General features: G+C 39.7%; 1 protein-coding gene across 42 annotated transcripts in view; it reads left to right on the forward strand.

The window, feature by feature from the left end:
• Nucleotides 1-23,017, forward strand: part of PTPRD (protein tyrosine phosphatase receptor type D) — a 1,860,044-nt gene that overhangs the window by 1,660,078 nt on the left and 176,949 nt on the right. For 20 of the 42 annotated variants that reach the window (XM_029056273.2, XM_029056261.2, XM_029056268.2 and 17 more), the window contains 6 exons: nucleotides 14,540-14,728; nucleotides 15,909-15,917; nucleotides 16,631-16,648; nucleotides 18,209-18,319; nucleotides 19,765-19,776; nucleotides 21,705-21,974. In XM_029056273.2, coding sequence (XP_028912106.1) covers nucleotides 14,540-14,728; nucleotides 15,909-15,917; nucleotides 16,631-16,648; nucleotides 18,209-18,319; nucleotides 19,765-19,776; nucleotides 21,705-21,974 — 609 coding nt within the window. The remainder of the gene's footprint in view (nucleotides 1-14,539; nucleotides 14,729-15,908; nucleotides 15,918-16,630; nucleotides 16,649-18,208; nucleotides 18,320-19,764; nucleotides 19,777-21,704; nucleotides 21,975-23,017) is intronic. The other 22 variants (XM_016225303.3, XM_007655609.4, XM_007655610.4 and 19 more) reach the window with 7 other exon arrangements.

Below are 23,017 nucleotides of genomic sequence, written 5' to 3' on the forward strand. Positions count from 1 at the left end.
GTTTATTAGCTGGCAATTTTCTTCTGCTTTAGATTGTTTCTTTCCAACTTGGGGTAGCCTTTCATGTATAATTAGAAACTGCTTTGTTTATGTGGGATTTATTCAAATTTCATTGATATGCATAACCACCTCATAATGGCTAAGAAGCCCTACTTTGGTAGAAATGTTTATTTGGCTTTTATTTCCTCTCTTTTTATTTTTCTGTTTTCCATCCCTTATTCAGTTCAGTAGTAGGAAAAGGATGGTGATCATGATGTCAAAACAGTGCAAATTATACCCTTCTGCCATCTGGAACAGTGAAAATAAAAGCTTTATTTACACTGTTCTTTGAAATGATAAACTTTTTATCCAGCCATTGTCTTATATATATATATATACACATAGTGGGAAAAGGAAATGTTCTTTGCATCAGGCTTGATGCTATTGTATTGAGTGAGTTAAAGGTGCTTCTGGATACATCAGTGCCCAACACAATACCAAATGTCATGGAACTAATGCCCTGGAAAGCAGTGTCTTTCCTGGCCATTCTCTGGAAATGGTCCCATTTCAGTCAAGCTGTGTGGTGGAGATTTCATTCTGGTCTAGAAGGGTCCTGAGTGAGACCTGAGGGGCTTTCAAGTCATTCTGTTCTGGAGAACCCCTGTGAGGCTGAAATGGTTCTATAGATAACAAGGGAGAGTAGAGTCCTACTGTGGAAGGGCTAAGGTGAAATCTGGAGATGATGAGACCATGAGTGAGACCAAGAAAGTGTGAGAATCTTCACATAAAGATGTGTGAAAAATCAAAGTTTGTACTGTACAAAAAGTGATCATTTGCAAGAAGGAGGTAAAAGGGAATAGCACAGTGGAATGGATTGGTGCAGGTAGAGGAACATGGGCAGAGAGGAGTGGGGAGATTTAGAAAGGTAGAAATGTATAGGGAGAACTGGGAAGTGTCAGGGGGTGGTTGTTGGTTACAAGCATAAGAGGTGGTGAGGGTCACACGTTGGGTGTCCACTGAGCGGAGGTAAGAGATTTGAGGAGTGGTAGATATGGTTGTATACAGTGGGGAGATTAGGACGAGTGCGATGCAGATCAAAGGCATGAGGAAAAATGCCGTTGGGGCATTAGTTCATACTCTTTTGCTTCCCCCATGTGTAATTTATTTTAGTGTCAGTCTTTCCAGCTAGCTTATAAATTCTTTGAGAGCAAGGATTAGATCTACTAACTCTATTGTACTCTCCCAAGAACTCATTACCGTGCTCTGCACGGACTATTCTCTCAATGAATACTATTGATTTTTTAAATCATTAGTTAAGCACTTACTTTGAGTCAGACACTGTTCTAAGCTTTGGGGTAGATAATTAGGTTGGACACAGTCCCTGTCCCACATAGGACTCACAGTATAAGTAGAGAGAGAACAGGAGAGCTGAGGCACAGAGATGTGAAATGATTTGTTCAAGGTCACACAGCATTCATTCATTCATTCAATAGTATTTATTGAGTGCTTACTATGTGCAGAGCACTGTACTAAGCGCTTGGAATGTACAAATCGGTAACAGATAGAGACAGTCCCTGCCCTTTGACGGGCTTACAGTCTAATCAGGGGAGACAGACAGACAAGAACAATTGCAATAAATAGAATCATGGGGAAGAACATCTCATTAAAACAATAGCAAATAAATAGAATCAGGGTGATGTACATCTCATTCACAAAATAAATAGGGTAATGGCACAGCAAACAGTTGACAGAGCAGGGATTAAAACCCAGGTCCTCCGACTCACTAGTTCATGCTCTTTTTGCTAGACCTTGCTGTTTTTCAATTGATGGGTTTTTTGATTGGGGTTGAGAGAGATGTGAGGAATGAGTGGGATGAGGCATGATGTGGTAGGTAGGGAAAGTGTGTGGGGGTTGTTATCATGCCCTCCTGCCTCCAGGTTGTCTCCACCTGGATGTCGGCCCGCCACCTAAAACTCAACATGAGCAAGACTGAGCTCCTCATCTTCCCTCCCAAACCCGGTCCTCTCCCAAACTTCCCTATCACCGTGGATGGCACGACCATCCTTCCCGTCTCTCAGGCCCGCAATCTTGGTGTCATCCTTGACTCGTCTCTCTCGTTCACCCCACACATCCTATCCGTTACCGAGACCTGCCGGTTTCACCTTTACAATATCGCCAAGATCCGCCCTTTCCTCTCCACCCAAACAGCTACCTTACTGCTACTGTGTCAGCCTTCTCTCTGACCTCCCTTCCTCCTCTCTCGCCCCGCTCCAGTCTATTCTTCACTCCTCTGCCCGGCTCATCTTCCTGCAGAAACCATCTGGGCATGTCACTCCCCTTCTTAAACAACTCCAGTGGTTGCCTATCAACCTCCGCTCCAAACAAAAACTCACTCTAGGCTTCAAGGCTCTACATCACCTTGCCCCTTCCTACCTCTCCTCCCTTCTCTCTTTCTGCCGCCCACCCCGCACGCTCCACTCCTCTGCCGCCCACCTCCTCACCATCCCTCGATCTCGCCTATCCCACCGTCGACCCCTGGGCCACGTCCTCCCGCAGTCCTGGAACGCCCTCCCTCCTCACCTCCGCCAAACTGATTCTCTTCCCCTCTTCAAAACCCTACTTAAAACTCACCTCCTCCAAGAGGCCTTCCCAGACTGAGCTCCTCTTCTCCCTCTACTCCCTCTATCACCCCCCCTTCACCTCTCCGCAGCTTAACCCTCTTTTCCCCCCATTTCCCTCTGCTCCTCCACCTCTCCCTTCCCATCCCCTCAGCACTGTACCCGTCCGCTCAACTGTATATATTTATTACCCTATTTATTTTGTTAATGAAATGTACATCGCCTTGATTCTATTTAGTTGCCATTGTCTTTACGAGATGTTCTTCCCCTTGACTCTATTTATTGCCATTGTTCTTGTCTGTCCGTCTCCCCCGATTAGACTGTAAGCCCGTCAAACGGCAGAGACTGTCTCTATCTGTTGCCGACTTGTTCATTCCAAGCATTTAATACAGTGCTCTGCACATAGTAAGCGCTCAATAAATACTATTGAATGAATGAATGAATGAATGAATGAATACCCCATTGCCACGATGCTTTTGTCTCTGAATTTATCTCAGTCTACACTTGTCAATGATGTTAGGAGCAGAATCAGGACAAAGCCCTACATATCAGAGGGACATGGGTCACGACTGCCAGTTATTCCATCACTCCACCTTCCCTGCCTTGGCTGGGTGCTAGCCCCAGACTTGATTTCAGTAAACGAGTGAGGCAATTATCCCTTAATGAATTGCAGTGTAGCATAAATGATGTCGTGTAAAGCTGAAGGGCAAGAAAGATCTGCCCACTGCTCAAGGCAGGCCAAACGTTGGATGCCAGCCCAGACTTCCTCCACCCTCAAGTTCTACACTGTTTCTCCATGATTGGACATGAGGAAAGAAGTGGGACTCAGAAAGCAACATTCAAGCTCCCCACCCCCACCAACACTTGATTACCCTGGTTAGAATAACATGTCTTTTTTCTAGACTCTAGATTTCTTGTAAGTAGGGATCATATCTACCAACTTTCTTATATTGCACATAGTAAGCACTTGGTAAATAAGATTGATTGATTGATAACATGCCCTTTCTGGGTCAGAACAATGATCCATTTAGCCCAGTATTCTGTCTGACATTAGAAACGGGGTCCTTGAAGGGGACAGAGATGATTGTCCTTGACATTTATCCCAAGGTTTTAGCAGTGTTATGGGATTATCTGAACAATATTCTAATATTCTGTTTGTCCTGGCCACCCCATTCTTAATTTCATAAACTTAAAATCATATTCCCTCAGTGACTGTGTCTTTCAAAGCTGAGGAGTCCTAATCTTTTCAGTCTACTCTCAAACAGAAATTATTAGACACCCAGGCTATTTCCCCAGGAGATCAAAATCGGGGCTGCTCTATTGTATAACTCCAAACTAGAACCCAAACCACCCTGCCATTATATAGGGCTATCTAATATGGATTTAAACAATCCTGCCAGGACCCAGTCAATAATTCTGTATAAGCCCCCATGAACAAACAAGATGTGAACAAAGCTGGGATTTAATCAGTGCCACAAATTGGAAAGGATAACAGAAAACACTAAAGTTAAGGTTTACAAGGTAATATTTAAAACTACTGAGATTCAAGATTGGCAGGGCCAAACTGATGGTCTGATAAACAGAAGGGAGACATCATATGCTTCAGATAGCATATGCTTCAGCAACATGGCTGCCTGGGAGCTTTCTTGAGGAAATGGCTGGAAATAGAGTTTGGTCTGAGATAAACCCCAAATTAACTAGCCCTAATGTCATTTTTACCCCAGGTAAAGTTCAAGGAGAGTGGGATACTATCCACAAAGGATTTTTTTCTAGCTGGGTCTCAGGGAAGCAGGCAGGTACATTACACCACTTAAAGACCCAAAACCAACTGCCACCTCCTAGTGTCTCCCTCAGGAGGGCCTCGCCCCTCCATCAGTAGTGCTGGGGCTTTCCACTATTGGTAGGTGAGCCAGTTTTTTTTTTTTTTCAGAATACCACACTTGCTTATAATAATAATGGCATTTAAGTGCTTACTACATGCAAAGCACTGTTCTAAGCACTGGGAAGTGTAGGCAAAGCCAGACTCTTTGCACCATCTGATTTGTAGTCCCTGCAATTCTCCTTCCAGAACTATTTAGGATTTTTGCATACCCTGCTGAGGCTGTCGACTTGCTCTCCAACCAGAATTGGCTTCACCATCCAGTTATCTTGGTTGCCCTTCACTGTATATTTTCTAACTCTATTATTGTTTTTGTGAAACCAAAACCTCACAAAATATCCTAGCTATTGATACTTGGCTTTATGTAGTGCCAAACTGTCATTTGTTTTGGTTTTTATTTCCTTCCTGATGATGCCTTGCAGTTTATTGATCTTTTTACCTGTGGTAGGCATTGAACCGGTGATTCAAAGTATGTCCTTTGGGAGACTGACAAAGTATGATGACATAATGACACTAGGGTACAGACCAATCTGGAACAATTGTAGTTTCCACTCTCATTTGTGGCTGTGCAACCCTGACACTGACACCACGTCTAACTTCTAAAGGAATTTCACCACTACCACCTACGTGTAGTCCTTCACATCAAAATGCAAGAAAGGATTGCAAATGCTGACGGCTAGGAATGCATTCAAACCACTAACCTCATAGCATCACACTTTTGCTGTATAAGACATGAGGCAAGGGGTGACAGCAAGATCATCATCTGATTGAGCAGAGGTGAGCTGAGTGGACAACCTAAACAAGTTGGATGGAAGAAATGTTTTAGAGACACAGTGAACCAAGACCTTAGATGATATGGCACCTCAGTAGCAGTTGGAAGACTATAGGAGAAGGCAGACCAACCTTGCATGAAGCAGTCAGAAATGGGGTGAATATCTGGAGCAGAGACTTACTTTAGCAACAAAGCCAGTCAGTCAGTCAATTGCATTTATCAAAGGCTTACTATGTTCAGAGCATTGTACTAAGCTCTTGGGAGAGTACCATATTACAGTAAACAGACATATTCCCTGCCCAAAACAAATTTACAGTCTAGAGGGCGAGATAGACATTGATATAAATAAATAAATTACAGATATGTACATATGTGCTGTGGGTCTGGAAAGGGAGACAAAGGGAGAAAGTCAGGATGATGCAGAAGGCAGTTGGAGAACAGGAAGGAGGACTTAGGGAATACCCCTTGGAAGAGATGTGCCTTTAATAAAGCTTTGAAGAGGGGGAGAGTAATTGTCTGTTGGATATGAGGAAGGAGGGCGTTCCAGGTCAGAGGCCGGATGTGGGCAAAAGGTCAGCAGCAAGATAGACAAACTCAAGGTGCAGTGAGGAGGTTAGCATTAGAGGAGCGAAGTGTGTGGGCTAGGTTGTAGTAGGAGAGTAGTGAGGTGAGATAGGAGGGAGCAAGGGATCCATGTAGCAGAGTGAAGTATGGACTGGAATGGGGAGAGACAGGAGGCTGGGAGGTCAGCAAGGATGCAGATATAGTAATCAAGGTGGGATTGGATAAGTGTTTGGATTAACGAGGTAGCAGTTTGGGTGGAGAGGAAAGGGCAGTTTAGTGATATTGTGAAGGTCGAACTGACAGGACTTAGTGATGGGTTGAATATGTTGGTTCAGTGAGAGAGAGTAGTCAAGGATAATGCCAAGGTTATGGGCTTGTGAGACAGGAAGGAAGTGAGAAGGAAAGATGGTGATGCCGTCTACAGTGATGGGAACGTCAAGGGGAGGACAAGGTTGGGATGGAAAAAAGAACAAGAGGAAGAAATGAAAATGTTGTCAGTCTGTACAAGCACATATTGTGGAAGGGTCTTTTGGCCACATCGTGGACGGGTCAGACATAATCACCCAAACTGATAAAAATCCCACCTTCTGTAATGTTATCTTTGAACTAAAAGTACATGTAGTGGAAAGAATTTTCTTTATTGGACATCTTACTACTTCACTCCCAAATTCTCATTAATTGGCTATGAAACATTCAAATCCTTTTAAAGATTGGATAGTGGAAGTACAATTCTGTGGTTCTTTAAATACTGTTGAAGTTTCCTCTTTAGTTCCAATAGGTTCAACATGTGAATATAATCCTATCCACATTTTAGGATTTTTTTAAATTTTGCCTTAGAGAAACCATTGAGGACCTTTAGTGCTGAAACCATAAATGTTGCTAATCATTTCTTAAAAAAGAAAAAAATCCAAAGTAGCATATTCAATTACTAGAGTTCAGTGAGAAAGAAATGAAACTGTACATCAGCAGAGGGGAAAATTGTCTTCACAATGACTGAAGTGAGTGCTTAATGAAAAGAAAGGAAATGTTAGTGCAGCAAGAAATCTCATATGTTGGATGTTGAAGATAGGTGGTTAGAATATACAATGTAGGAAATATTTGATAAATCTATGAAACAAAAGTATCTCTTTTAAATTGCCACTATAAATTTCTGTAAGCAGACCATTAGATCCAGGAAGTTTTGACCATGGTGGTGACTTCCTCCAAAGTTTCTACAAAGGCTAAACTTTGACATTTTGATAGATTCGTTATGTGTCATGAAGTTTCATTCTCAGTGGTGGGAAACTGGAAAGGAAAATCATCGAAATGTTGATGCATTCAAAGAATTCCCACATTGTCATAATTGACACTACCACCACCATCCCTGTCCCATAAGGTTTCAACTTTGTTGTCATCTTTGACTTTTTAATCATTCAATCAATCAATCCATGAGCCAATCGTATTTATTGAGCACTGACTGTGTGCAGAACACTGTATTAACCGGTTGGGAGAGTACAATATGACAGAGGAGGTAGGCATGTTCCCTGCCCACACTGAGCTTGCAATCTAGAAGGGGAGACAAACATAAATACAAATAAATATTATTTTTGCTATCTTTTATAAATCTGTTCATAAATTCTGCTGATTTTTCCATCACAATATTTCCCAGATCCATTTCCTTCTACATCCAAGCAGCCATCACCTTGGTACAGGGTCTTATCTCCTAACCAGATTACTGCATCAACTTCCTCACTGGTATCCCTGGCTTCGGCCTTTCCCCCCAGTCTCTTCTACACTGTTAACTCAGAGCTACTTCCTAAAATGTTGTTCCTTATACTTATGTCCACTCTTCAAGAACTTCCAAAGGCTATAAAATAGAGACCCCCCTGACCACATGGGCTTTAAGGCTCTCTACCTTACATATTTGCACTTTTCACCCGCTACCTCCCAGCTTGCTCTCTTTACTACTCTCAAGCTAACCTTTTCACTGTGCCTTGCTCTCTCCTCTCCCTAATCCAACATTTTACTTTCCCTCCGCTTGGAATTCAGTCCTGCCTCAAAATAGCCAGACCACTAGGATTCCTAGCCTTCTTGAAATCCCATCACCTATAGGATGAATTCCTCATTTAAATTCCACCACCTTAGGGTAATGGCATCCCAACAACCACTTTAACCCTTAGGTATATTGATCTTCATACTCCCGTCATTTATTTATTTATTTATTTGTACACATTCATTTCTCATTAATCTCTAGACTGTAAGCTCATTGTGGACAGGGAATGGGTCTGTTTATTGTTATATTGTGCTTAATACAGTGCTTTGCGCATGGTTAAGTGCTCAATAAACACAATCAAATGAATGAATGAATGTTTGTCACATTACAGGCTTCACATTTCTCAGGATCATGAGTTGCTGCAAGATGTTATCCATGTTTCTTGCTGTGTGATGTTTTCAAATTTCTGACTCACCCCCATCAAGCCAATCTTGGTGGTATTGCCTTGTATTATCTCGACTGATATTCAGTCAAGGAAGTCCTCTTGGAGGAGCTGTGATTTAGGAGGGCTTTGAAGGTAGGGAGAGCTATGGCCATCAGATATGAAGGGAGAGGATGGTGGCAAGGGATCAGCGATGAGATAGATGAGATTGAGGTAATTATTTTTTTTTGAGCAGGACCCTAACCTTGCTCATCCAGATCTCTGACAAGTTCTGAGTTTCCAGATAGAGCTAAAAATACCCAAAGCATCCAATTTCTGGCTTGTTAGCTTCTGGAAGCTTAGCCTCCCAACCCCTTGTTTACCACCGAGACAATAGTTGACACAACACTTTTTTGACCGTGGGAGTTTCAATAATGCAACTATCACACTGTAGCATGAATGACTGTAATCAATTTACTGAAAAACAGCATCTGGATAAAGAAGGCTCAATGTTAAGCTTTTGAAGCATGAAGCCAGCTGCAATTAGCTCTGAGAACATATCACAACAGCCCTAGTGGTATTAGTGTTTATTGAGTGCCCACTTAACAGTGCACTGAGGCAAGGAAACCTAACCACCACTGGCATTATAATAAACAAACATTTACAATTAATACCCTAAACATAGCTTAGTGGAAAGAGCACGGGCCTGGAAGTCAGAGGACCTGCCTTCTAATCCTCGCTCTGTCAATTACTTTCTGTGTAACCTTGGGCAAATCACTTAACTTTTCAGCATCCCAGACTAAATAGACCGATGCTTCTTTACCTTCCTTTCTAAGATATGTGCCCGCAAAGATTGCCCCATGGTATATCATGCCATTGTATTTATTCCCTGGTGTACTTGACATCAGTTTTAAACTCTACTTCTTGATGTTTTTGCAAAGTCTGCTCCAGGATAGTAAAGAAATTTCTGCACTCCAGGTCGGTCGGCCTGCTGCTGCTGGCCAGAGTGGAGTTATGGAAAAAAATCTCATAAAGAAAGACAGGATATAGGTATGAGAAAGGAAGGTGGAATTTAAAGAGATAGGACATATAGTTACAGTGGATGAAATTAAGGTGATTTAAGCAGATGACAATTAATGAACTGAAAACAAAAGAGTGGTAAATATACTTACACTCTATTATTTCCCCTATCCCTACTCTATTTCAATATCTGTCTACTCCTGTAGACTGTAAGCTCCTTGTGGACAGTGAACATGTCGACCAAATCTGTTGAATTGCACTTTCCCAAGGGCTTAGCACAGTGCTCTGCACATAATAAGCCCTCCATAAATACCATTAATTAATTGATTAATTGAGGTTGAGACTATTATGAAAAGTAGTTTTAGTTGATCGATAAATGTTGGAAGTTTTAATATCAGAGATAAAATAGGAATACATATATGTCAAAAATATCGATCTAATTTTAGCACAGATGAGTGGGCTAATTCAGAAAGAGAATCATTTAAAGGTATTTTGAAAGAGTTTGGGGGTCAGGAAAAACTGGATTGATTTGAAAAAGTATTTTGCAAAGACATGGATTTGGTTTTGCTTCACTATCCCTTCCTACAATCTGTACTTTGACATTTGGGCTGTTTTCTCAGCCCCAGATTTTGTATGTTCCTGCTTTTGGGCACATACATTGTCAGGTTGGACAAGTCTTCTCTGACAAACAGAATATAACAAATCTAGAAATTGTGGCTGAAGGTTTGGTGTGGTGGTAGATGTAAAACACTAATAAGATTTCTTATAGTTGAACAGTATGAGACAATTCAGTGGAACACAAACAAAAACTATGATCTTCCATAGATAAGAAAAATAACCACAGCACCTAACAGTGTAAAACAACGTTAGGATATTTTCCCTGTAAACTCACATAATAAACAGCCTTCACAATTCCCCTGTTTTGTTGTTATTGTCGATTTTTTTGTTTTGTTTTCATTTTTGTGGAATCCTATGTTGCTCAAAATTTAACAGGAGTTTTATAACAATGGGAAGTTAACTCTGGCAAAATGCTGACATGCTTTTTTTTCCCTCACACTCTTCTGTAATAGAATTTAAGCCTGATATCAGCTTATACCATTAAGGCACCGAACAGATTCAAGGAATGTGCTATATATCCTGGTCTATTGTAGCTGCCATTCCAAACCAAATATGTATTGCGTATCCGATTCACTAAGCACAAGTACGTAGTAATCTGCCCTTAATGGCCTCTCCAAATGACAGAAGCAAATGGCTTTGTGAAGGTCAAGTCTGATTTAAATTGTTGATGAATTAGTAGCTAATTCAGCATGATTGAATATTAATATGGAACAGTGGTAAGATATGCAGCTTAAGGCTTAATGAGCACATTAATGAATAGGACAAAATGTTTTTCTTTCCACCTCATGTTAGATGTTTAAATCTACTAATGTATTGATAATTTCCTAATTTTTGATAGCTACTTTTCTCCTGTAAAAAAGTTTAGGTGGTTCACATACAGCTGTTTATGAATTTGATTCCCAATCCTCCAGAAAGCCTGTTGATGATCTGTCAAGTATGATGCCATCAAATGGCAAAGACAGTTTTGTATAAACCACTAATAAATTTGGAGGGGAAAAAAGCAATTAACATCTTATAAACTACACCCACTGATATAAGCATTCCAATTAGAAATTTCATTATTTCTCCATTCCATTTTATGTTGAATACTGGGTTTTATTGCCAAATACCTGACAGCCAAATTGGAAACAAGCCACAACTGTCAAAGTATAACAGCTCTGGCTATTTGAATCTGTTACATTGTGATGTTTCTCATGAAAATTTAATGAGGAGATTGCATTCAAAGAGGTTCTGTGCATAAGGGGGATGGATGGAATTTAATTACCCTTATTAAAAATAAGAAAGGAAAGCTCTTTACATACTCTATCCTATTAGTATGCAAGATAGATTATCTTTGTTGTGCACTTGTGTATATGAAAAAAGGGGGTTCTGGAGTGTTCTTATGAGCTAAGAAGGAAAGGAAAGGTCATGCACATGCATTATAGTTCTTTCTCTGAATGGCACAAGTCAAACCTTGTCAGTTATTCCTGAGATCAAGGCTTCTCATTTTTAAATTGTTATTAAGTCTGGATTTGCTTGGTAAGAGCCTATTGCAAGTAGCCTGACGGTTGGAGCCTTTGACACTTTTCACTGATTGATGGTGGATATTGGCTTTGTGCTGGGGAGATGCAAGCACGGAGGAGAAATAGTGACTACTGTAGCAATAATTATACACATTTATGCTAGCACTGATTAAGGACCCAGCAGGGAGATATCAGACAATGAGGAAATCAGAAACCAGTAAGGAATTCCAGGATGATGTCCATTTGTAAGTTTTTTTTAAAAAAACAAATAAACAAAAAAGATGTATGAACTTTCCAGAAGGGACCTGAAATGATGACACAATGTCTAAGCCAAGAAGATAAAGATTGGATGATATGGGATCATGACAAATAAATTATTTTTAACCTTTGAAGCATTAGGTATCAATAGCAGCGATGGTAATCACCCTTTTTGGCTGTTCTTTTTCAAACAATATTAGTGCTGCTATTTAGATGTAAAAAAGTAATCAAATATTTATAACTATGAAGCACAGCCTGATGAAATTCAAATGGTTATTGTAATTATTATAACTTGCATTCCCAGCTACTCCTTATAAGAACATAAACAATGCCAAACTCAGCCAGACCAATAATGGTCCTTCTATCATTGACTGCTATTCCAACAGTGGCACCCAAGGATGTTTGGAGTTGCTCTTCATAGCATCCAACCACATGGTTTGGAATTTACCTTCCAAAAACTCTAGCTTTTCCTTCTGTTAAGCAAGTGTAGAGCTATTTTCCAGGAGTTTACCCAAACCAATCTGAACCTACTGACATTTTGTAATGCCCCCTTACCTGTGGTAGCACATTCTATATGCTTTTCATCTATCAATTAATCAATCAGTGGTACTTATTGAGTGATTACTGTATAGAGAGCACTGCACTAAGCACTAAGGAGAGTACAATATAAACAGAGTTGGTAGACACATTCTCTGTCCACAGTGAGCTTACAGCCTAGAGGAGGAGACAGACATTAAAATACTTTACAGAAAGGGGAATATCTGTATTCCTTTTCTGTATATATAAGGATATGTACACATGTTTTGTGGCGTGAATATTAAATGCTTTCAGGGTGCAGATACAACTGCATAGGTAATACAGAAGAGAGGGGTGATAGGAGAAAATGAGAATTCAGTCAAGGAAGTCCTCTTGGAGGAGCTGTGATTTAGGAGGGCTTTGAAGGTAGGGAGAGCTATGGCCATCAGATATGAAGGGAGAGGATGGTGGCAAGGGATCAGCGATGAGATAGATGAGATTGAGGTAAAGTGGCTAGATTGGTGTTAGAGGAGTGACATGCGTAGGCTGGGTTGTAGTAGATCAGTGAGGTTAAGGTAGGATAGGAGAGAGGAGTATCTGTTTGATATGCAGATGGATAGACCACCATCGTAGGTTTCTGAGGAACGGTGAAGTCTGAATTGAATGATTTATTCACATAATTACCTGGGCAGCAAAATATGGACTGCACTTACATACATATCCATAATTTATTTTACTGTTTGTCTTCCCCTCTAGACTCCAAGCTCCTTGTGGGCAGAGAGCATGTCTACCAAGTCTTTGGTATTGTACTCTCCCAAGTGCTCAGGACATTGCTCTACATATAGCAAGAGCTCAGTAAATATGATTGATTGGAGTGGGGAGAGATAGGGAGGTTAGCGAGGAGGCTGATGTAGTCATCAAAACGGAATAGTGTAAGTGCTTGGATCAGCGTGGTAACAGTTTGGCTGGAGAGGAAAGGGTGGATTTTAGCAATGTTGTTAAGGATGAACTGACAGGATTTGGTGAATGTGTGAATGGAATGAGAGAGATGAGTAGAGGATGATACCCAGGTTATGGGGCTTTTGATAAAGGGAGGAGAATGGTGTTGTCTACAGTGATGGAGAGTTCTGCTTAGGGCATGTTAAGTTTGAAGTATTGGCAGCACTTCCAAATAGGGATGTGGATGTCCTGGAGTAAGGGGGAAGTGCGATATAGAGAGAGTCTGCCTTGTCCCACTGGTGATTTCAGTGTATTTTTGTAAATCGTTAATGCCTTTGAAAACACTGGTTATGACTACAATTAACTACTTATTTCACATTCATGTCCTCCAAATATGTGATTCAACTCATCCATGTGGACTTAGAGTGCATGCTTATGTGTGCAGGCACACACATGCACACACACACACACACACACACACACCATTTTTCACAAACTCATATTTAGAGAGAGTGTCTATAAATCTTCATCATGCATACCTGTATCCCATTACAGACAGCGAGATTCGTCTTCATAAAGATTGTCAGCTTGACCGGTGGTGCAAAATTATTTTCAACAATTCACTGACTAATAAAATCAGCAAAGATATTGTAAAATTCGAAATTGATATCATCCGATCTATAATTTCATTGATTCTAGAAGTGCCATACGTCTGTGTCCAGTTGGAATTTGGGCAGAGGCCTTTTTAGGAAATCTGGACTAAGCACAAGATGATGCTAAGGATTCACTTAGTAGCACCTGTGTTTTGGACTGGCTGCAGAATCATTCTCCACATACTTTTAAAGATCCTTGTTCCAAGAGAGGTTTGATTGCTTGTCATCATTTTAATTCCCAGGTGTCAGGCTTGTATCCGGACCACTTTCGAACCTGGAAAATTACAGCCTGCCCACCTACGTATATTCTTCCCCTGTTTTCCTTAGACAGTGGTGTTCCTTTTCCATTTCTAGCCAAGTTGCTGGGTGGTTGACTCACATTGCAGATGAATGGGGGACTTATTTGGACATAGTCCCAAACTGTTACATAAAGATCTGATGAACAGAGTCTTTGAAGCCAGATAGTATATGGGAAAAAAAATCTAGATTGAAAAAAACTACCAATAACATAATACTCCACTTTAGTACTGGAGAAGAGTGTAGAACATCATTTCATATAGGCACCGAGCAGATTTACGACAGCGTTTTGGAAACCCTACAGAGAAAAAATAGTGTCGCTATCCCAATCTGCTCAAGTTTTCTTCTATTCAGAATACTTCGCAATCCTCCTCTGTTTAACTTTTATTCATCTCGGTTCACTGAAAGAGACACATTCAAGGGGACCACAGCATTGGTATGAAGCCAGAATGCTGAAAACCCATTTTTTTGGCCGGTCATTCCTGGATCCTCACCTGGTCTAGTGACGTATATTCTCCTTCTGTATTTCAGAGGATCAAATTCCACGGGGCTTTCCCACCATCGACATGGGGCCCCAATTAAAAGTGGTAGAGCGCACGCGCACTGCCACCATGCTTTGTGCAGCCAGCGGTAACCCAGACCCAGAAATAACCTGGTTCAAAGATTTCTTACCTGTTGACACAAGCAACAATAACGGACGCATCAAGCAGTTACGATCAGGTAGGTCTTGTTACTGTTTCCACTAATGCTTAGATTTGTATTTTCTTCTCTTTTTCTCTCTCACTATTTTTTATTTTTCTTTTTAGGTAATGATTTTTCTTCCTCTTCTCTTCTCTGTGTTATTTAATGTGTTGTCCATGTCTGTGATGTTGTCATAGCCTGTTCCAGAGTCTGTCTCTCCTTCTCTCTCTGTGTTTTGCAGCTTCTGTTTACTCCATATTGCTCACTGCTGTGACTGTATTTTTGATAATTTTTTTCTTTACTGCTTTTCTGCAGTATTTGACAGATCCATTTTCTCCTCTTTCTTTCTTTCTTTTTTTTAAACAAATTTATTTCAACATTGGACTTCATTCAGAACTTGCAAGGAGTACCAATGGTTATATCCATCAAACCAAAACTTTCATATTCGACACTAAAACCTATTCAATAAAAGTGTGTTTTGTGCTGTCTCTTCCACATTTGAACCCACCAAAGATTAGCAAGTCTGGACACATCTTCTTTCCTTTCACTAATACATGCAACACAGAACGTTTTCCCTTTGCGAAACCAGATGTATTAAAAAAAAAAAAGAGAAGAAAGTCCTCGGTAACCCATGAAAGAAGGGACTTTTGCTGAAAGAGCATTTTCCAACACATTAGCCACAGAAGGTTTCTAAATCTTACAGTGTCTGGATCTACAGAAGCCTGCTTTTAGTGTAGACTCCAGCTTTTGCTGTTTTTTCCTCTTTGCCCGTTGCCCGTTCCCCTTCCCTAATAGTTCTTCTTCAACCCCAGTTTATTCTTTTGTTCTTTTCAGACTTAAAATGACAAAAAAAATCTAAATCTGTCAATAAAGCTGGTCCCCCAAATAGTCTTGGGGTTGTAATAACCTTTTATCTTGGCATTGGTAGTGATGCTGCTATATAATCTAAGTTGAGTTGTTTAACCACCTGTCTTCCCAGAATTCTCAGCTTTTGACCTGTCCTGTGATGTTAAACCGTCTTGTTAACTGCCTCTTTGCTTGTTGTCAGCAGAACTGTGTAAATTAACCTTCTGTTAATGTAAATTAAGAATTAATTTTTCACATGTGACATAGATTATTTAGTATATAAAGCTTTAACTCTGAAAACTTTTGTGCCAAATTATAAGGAATATAATAATATTTTTATGCTGTCTCTCTTCTCTCCGTATTAAATCTCCAGAATCTATTGGTAAGTGCTTAGTTCTGAAGCGCACTTCACCCCCACTAATTTCCATATTCAGAATATTCTTATTATTCTTCTTATGATTAAAATGCATGGCATGCATTTTACTAACAGTCAGTGTAGTCACCAGATCTCCGTAGTGGCGCGCACACACACCTCCACGGCATTGTTGTTGTAGAAACACCTGTTTAGAAGAAACATGACACTACTGTCACACAGATGTAGTCCAGTAAATGGCATAATCCAATCTAAAATAGTATTTGTTTCCAGATAGCCTACAGTATATCCTATTCAGTATATATATACATATATATATACATATGTACAGCTGTCTATATACTTAAATAGCATATCCAATAGTTTCCTAAACATTGTATTAAATACATTATTGTAAAGTACTTTTTAAGGATGTGAGGCATACTCTATATTTCTAACCCTATATCATCAAACACCAAAGAGCTCAGTTGCTCTTCTGAGAAACGTGATGATGCCACCAGTTGTGGCCTTCACACTTTGTGGTACGATACAACTTGCTTTTGTAACCTAATACTACTATCTAATATATTCCTGTTTTACCAGTATAGTAATTCAAGTTTCTTTTAAGACCTTATTTAATTCTGTAAATCTAATTTGATTCTTCTTCCAAAGCCCTAGCCTCCTTCTTCTCGTACTAATGCTTCTTCTTTCTAATCTTATTTGCATTCATATTATCCACCCAGGTGGTACACCAATAAGAGGTAAGAGTGCTGAACTAACGTTCACAGAATGATCTTACTCATTCTTTCTGTCCTCTCATCCCTCTCATCTTTGTCCTGTTGAAAAAACCCACCAAATTGTCCATCATCTTTATTTTTTCCTTTGTCCTGTTTGGTTATGATCAGTGACTCTCATGTTGTGACCTTTAGTTTTCTTTTTTCCTTTCCCCTTTGTTTTGTTCATTTTTAAAAAAAGATAATTTAATTTGTGATATGCTTCAAAGAAAGCATATCCAGGTCTTTTGGCCATAGCCCAGTCACAGCGTACCATCTGTCCCTCTTTTTTTCTTTTTCTTCTTCTTTTTTCTTTTTTTTTTCTTTTTTTTTTTTTTTGTCCAACTGGAGAAAAAAAAAAAAGATCATTTTTTCTTCCTTAGCTGTTCTTGTTCTGGACCAAAGCCAAGATGGTCTGGAGAACAGTTGCAGACATGCAGAAGAAAACCTGGAATATCTTCTTTTTGTCTTTATCTTTCAAAAGGGTTTTTGTTTTTGTTCTTCAATTCTTTTTTCTTTGCAACGTCATAAAGTCAAAAATGACTTCCCCTCCACCTGACCCAGCCCCCCCAAATGACAGCAATGCTTTTTTCCCTTGTTCCTTTTTTTCTTGGATTTACTCGTCTCTGGATTTTTGGATCTTCTATTCCTCAGGCTTTGGAAATGAAAGGTTGATGACTCAATATTCTTGGTGGTATGTGGTATTGCTGGTTTTTGATACTTTTACAATGTTGGCTTCTTTTGTGATTCTTGTTTTGTATTTTTCTTGAGGTTTTGTGACACCACACTGCTAATCCCACTAGTGGATTTGGATGGGTGTCTTAGGGGGCCCTCCTGAGGTCCTCAAGCAGTGGTTGGTTGGTTCTTCCTTGTTGGCATAGGCCATGCTTTTGAACTTTTTTGTCTTCTAATTCAACTGCTCTTTGTTTTTCAGCAAACGTACTAAAAGAGTGTAAGTTGTGGCAAACCGTCTTTCTTGTCTTACCAATCTGCATGTCTTAAGGGAGTTTTGTTTCTTTAAAGAATATTTTGATAATTATGGTTGACTAATGCAGTTTCTTTTTTTCACTTTAAGCAGCCTTTTTTTATACTTGCTGCACATTTTTGGCTTTCTTCAGCAGAAGACTTTCTTGAAAACCCGGCCTGTCATTTTTGAGTGTTCCTATCTTTGGCACCACTTTTGAGACCAAAACGAAACAAAACAAAAACTTAATCTTTTGTTTTATTTAAAAGCCATACTTCCTTGAAGCAGTCTCACCCATCTTCATTTTATTAGTCTAGGAGATAAAAGTGTTAATTATATAGAGATGTTGTGTTCCAAAAAGAAAGTTGTTTTCCTGTGCTAGCATTGATGATGTGAAAAAAAATAATCTCTTTATGTTTTTTTCATCGCATCATTTTCTGTCTGTGCACCTTAGCAAGAAAATGAACCGGCGTTGAGTGGACCTTCGCATTCAGGGCTTTTCATATTGTTAAGAGGTATAGCGTTCTGGGTTGAGAAAGCTTTCCCTGACCAACTCTTTGGCAATGTATTTTATATCCATACAGGTGCCCTCCAAATCGAACTGAGTGAAGAGTCTGACCAAGGAAAATATGAGTGTGTTGCAACCAACAGTGCGGGTACTCGCTATTCTGCCCCTGCCAATCTATATGTCAGAGGTAGGAATGACATAACCCTGGCATCCATTCTTCATTCAGACTCAGGGGTTGTTAAGATACCTACAGGATTTGTGCAGTTACTGACAAACAGATTGACGTGCTAATAGTTTACCAGTTACCGTGACAGATTAATGTAAAACAGACTAGAGAAAGAGGATTCTTAGTCAAACTTATTTCTTTGTGAAAAGCTCTCGAGTCAAATCTATCCTGTGATTTGAGGTTTGTAAGTATATTTACGTTTTTACATCCTGACTTCTATTTTTTCCTGCATTGATTTAGCCCTGTGCTTTGCATTTGTTTTGGTTTGTTGTTTTGTTTTCAGTTTTTTTGTTTTTTGTTCTTCCTCTCCCCCACCCCTACCCCCTACCCCCCAGGTTTCTCTTCTGTTTCCCTTTCAAACCCCTGAGTTGATTGTTGCTTGGTGTGCTACTAATCAGCTCTCTGTCAAACTATAAGCATTGAGGCGGGGGGGGGGGGGGGGTGTGTGTGTGTGTGTGTGTGTGTGTGTGTGTGTGTGTGTGTGTGTGTGTGTGTGTGTGTGTGTGTGTACACATGACCTCTGCGGCGAGTTGCAAAGAGAAGCTACTAACTTTTTATAAAACTACATTCCGAGCACAATTATGGCTACTTCTTTATTTCTTCGTTCTTGTATATACGTAAAGCTACTTTTAAAATTGTAAACCTCATTGAAAAGTAATCCCGCCACTGCAGTAATGTACTGGCTGTACTTTAAAAAAACATCACTTGTCCTTGAGACAAGCAATCTTCAAGGTCTATTTTTATTTCCTTGTAAGTGAAAGAAGTGATTCATTTTTAGCTCTAGGTAAGATTGTTCCTTAGATTTCAGAAATGCTTCCTCTTTGCCAGTATTCCCAATGCCTCGTTCCTACCCATAGCTTTCAGTCAAATGTAAAGGCTAAGATTTGTGACCGGTATGTCTGCATATAATCTCTGAAGGGAGGGACAGTAAGTATACGGTTGAGGTGGCTTTAAGCTCGTTACTGTAGTGTGGGTGATCCCATGAAACTATCTAGCTTGATTTTGAAATTTTGATTTAAGGTAATTTTGCTTCAGGGGTGTTTTATTTCCTTCTTTCTTTCCTTGAGAGTGGGAGGGTGTGAAGAAGACCATTTCTTGCTAACTTCCTTGTAAAACCGTATGATCCTGTTTTCAAGATGCTAACTTCCTGTGCTGCATGAAGCATGTATACCTTCTCCAAAAGAAAATTTCAAAATGATGCTAGCTATTGTTTCTAATACTAAGATAACCCGTGATAAATTGCTAACTTTTCAAACAGAGGTAGGGAGATTTAACTAGAGCAAGTAAAATTGTTCAAGTAGCAGTTGAAAGCCTTGATATGGCCTTTTTACTCTCTCTGTGTTTCCCTTGTTTTTCTCCTTTCCTCATTTCATTGTGTTCTGCATCAAACCCCCTACATCCCTCAGAGCTGCGAGAAGGTTGGTGTGTTTTTTACTTTTTACCCACCTTACAAAACTTAATTAAACCAATAACAAAGAATACAAATGAAATGAATGTAGCTGCATTGTGGCCTTCTTTTAGTTAATGTTATGTTTTAGCAGAGACTGCCCCGGTTATGGCTTCTGATGCTTGCTGTCATATGCATGTTTCGAGAGCATGAACCCCTAACATTATAGGGGTTGGTGAACCTGGTCAGTGTTCCTGCTTTTCCCCCTTCTCCCTGTCTTCAATTTTTGTTCATGGCGGTGTCTGCTTCCAAGGAATGCCTTCTGCAAGTGTTCCTCTAAGCCCAAGCCTGAAGACGGGTCTCCCGTTGTTCTTTTTCTTCTTCTTGGATCTTACAAATTATGCATTGGCTCTTGCTTGCTCTCTGTAGCCTCTGTAACTGGGCTGCCTGGAGCCATGCTCTGCTGTTTGTTTATTTCTGCTCTGCCTGTCATTCATTCATGAGGCCATCACAGTCAGCCCTCTTGAATTAACAGAGGTTAATCTAAATCTAAATTCAATTTCAACTGAAGGAGTTTTCAGATTCACAAATCATTTATTTTTGTATTCATTCATCATCTATTTGGGGGCTCATTGTTTAAAGCTTAGGTTCTTGGTCATAAGACCAAAATACCTGTGGTGTGAGGCTTGAGCCATTAAAAGCTGAACAGAAAACCTATTTCTTTCTTGTCCTCTCTTTCTGCCACCTCCACCACACCCATTCACACACTCAGAGAATATCCGAAGCAGGAACACTGATCTGTTATTGCCTGAAAGGTTTCTCAGTATCGTGTTTGCTTAAATATTAACTTTTAGTTAATGAGATGTCCTGCTATGTGTGTTAGGGCCACTGTCCTTTATTTGGAATGCAGAGCAACTCTTAAGATGATCAATATAGCAGTTTATGTTGCTTTCCCTTAGAAGTGAACTGAGTGGAATATTGAACGTTAAATATTCTGCTTATTTTCCCAGTGGCTCATTCTCACAGTTACTTTATAATCTAATCTGCTATCTCCTACTCTCAACCTGCTATCTCCTACTCTCAACCCTATCCACCTTTAAATCTCCCTGTCATTCGATGGACGGTATCCTCCCCAATGTTCCCTTTTTTGGTTTCTTCCCTCTTTCTATTTTCTTTTTACCTTCCTGGTTGCTTGGTTGGTTCATTTTTCTTTCATAGCTTTGATTTTCTAACCCCTCTTCCTTGCCCCTCTCCTCTGTTCCCCACTGTCCTATGCATGGGCCTCTAGATTCTGTCCTTTGCATGCTCGCATGATTAAATCTAGTTCTTGTACTGGCTTTGCCTTGTTTTTTCTCCTGTGACTATAGATATATCTACATATGTATATATTTTTTTCTATGTCCATTTCAGTGTTAGTTGTGAGGTCTTGAGGCTGCATCCACTTTGAGTCTGAAAGCAAATCAAATTGCACTTTCAGTGTACTGTAGGTGATGTGTACTAGGGCTGTGATGTGACAATGTGGTCCAACACATTTATTCACATCAACTGGAAGTACGCAGCATTGAAGTTGGTTTTGGTACTCAACTCGAGCATGCTGTTGACCCTCCAGTTTTCTCCTTTGCATATAAATGTATGCATATTAACTCTATGCATACATATATATGTTTGTGATTTTTATCTTTTGCATGTTGTTTGTGTATTGTTAGTTTGTAGTTAGTTCTTTGTGGGGCCCTAGTAGGTCTGAATCAACTTTTGAATGAATGTGTCTAAGATATCAATAAGTAAATATGGATTAGTTTTCTTTGTGTGCAGACAACATACTTGTACTGTCTGTATTTATTTTGAAAATTGATATATGTTTAAATTGTTTAATTAGTGTCTGTTCAGTGCATGTCATGTTTATTCCATTCCAACTTATCTTCTTGTATCTTTTATTACTTTTTTTGTGTTTTCTTTCAGTTCGCCGTGTTCCACCAAGATTCTCTATCCCACCTACAAACCATGAGATCATGCCTGGGGGCAGTGTTAACATTACCTGTGTTGCCGTGGGGTCACCAATGCCATATGTTAAGTGGATGCTAGGGGCTGAAGATTTGACACCTGAAGATGACATGCCAATAGGGAGAAATGTCCTAGAATTGAATGATGTGAGGCAATCTGCCAATTATACATGTGTTGCTATGTCAACACTTGGTGTCATAGAAGCAATAGCACAGATCACTGTTAAAGGTATGTTATACTTGGGTACTTACACTTTGGCGTGGGATTGCCAATTCTATTATTATGGGATTGTATTCTTACAGAATACAATTTGAAGAACTAGTATACTAATACTCAGCTGTTGTCAACATCAGGTGCATAAGCAAAATTGTCTCTTCTAACACAGCATTGCACTGTACCCAGACAGATACACATTGTAAGAAGAACATTTCCTAATTTAATAATGTTAATAATGTTGGTATTTGTTAAGCGCTTACTATGTGCCGAGCACTGTTCTAAGCGCTGGGGTAGACAGAGGGGAATCAGGTTGTCCCACGTGGAGCTCACAGTCTTAATCCCCATTTTACAGATGAGGGAACTGAGGCACTGAGAAGTTAAGTGACTTGCCCACAGTCACACAGCCAACCAGTGGCAGAGCTGGGATTCGAACTCATGAACCCTGACTCCAAAGCCCGTGCTCTTTCCACTGAGCCATGCTGCTTCTTAGCCTCCGTGTCTTTTCCAAAACCCATAGTAAAACTCATGTTATGGAAGAACACACTGCATTAAGATACACAAAACACTCCTTATGTAAATTGAAAGGTCACATTACAAAAATCTTTCAAAACCCAAATGTATTCACTAATTTATTTGATCAGTTGTGCCTTTGAAAAATAGCCAAAAAATAAATTGTGTAACCCAGATTAGAGATTTTTTTTCGTTTAAAACACAATACACTTTTACCTAGTTATTGGAGTGGGCTAAAGGAATCTCAGCAAAAATATGCTTAACTAATGTTCGTGTTTTGGTACTTGAATAATGAGTAATCTGTCACTAAGAATCAAAACATAAAGCAATATTTTTTTAACCTCTCATTCTAATTTGGATCTGTCTTGTCAACTCAAATAATGTGTATTTTTGAAATGGTGAAAGAATAAGATCATTATAATTCTAATACATTCAAACATGATGTTTTGAATTGTAATAATCAATCAATCAATGGTATTTATTGATCACTATGTATCCTTTAATTGTTAAATGGTTAATGGCTTTTTTCTTAGGAAAATTCTGAC

This window comes from Ornithorhynchus anatinus, chromosome X5 (genome assembly GCF_004115215.2).
Source record: "Ornithorhynchus anatinus isolate Pmale09 chromosome X5, mOrnAna1.pri.v4, whole genome shotgun sequence".
NCBI classification, from domain to species: Eukaryota; Metazoa; Chordata; class Mammalia; order Monotremata; family Ornithorhynchidae; genus Ornithorhynchus; species Ornithorhynchus anatinus.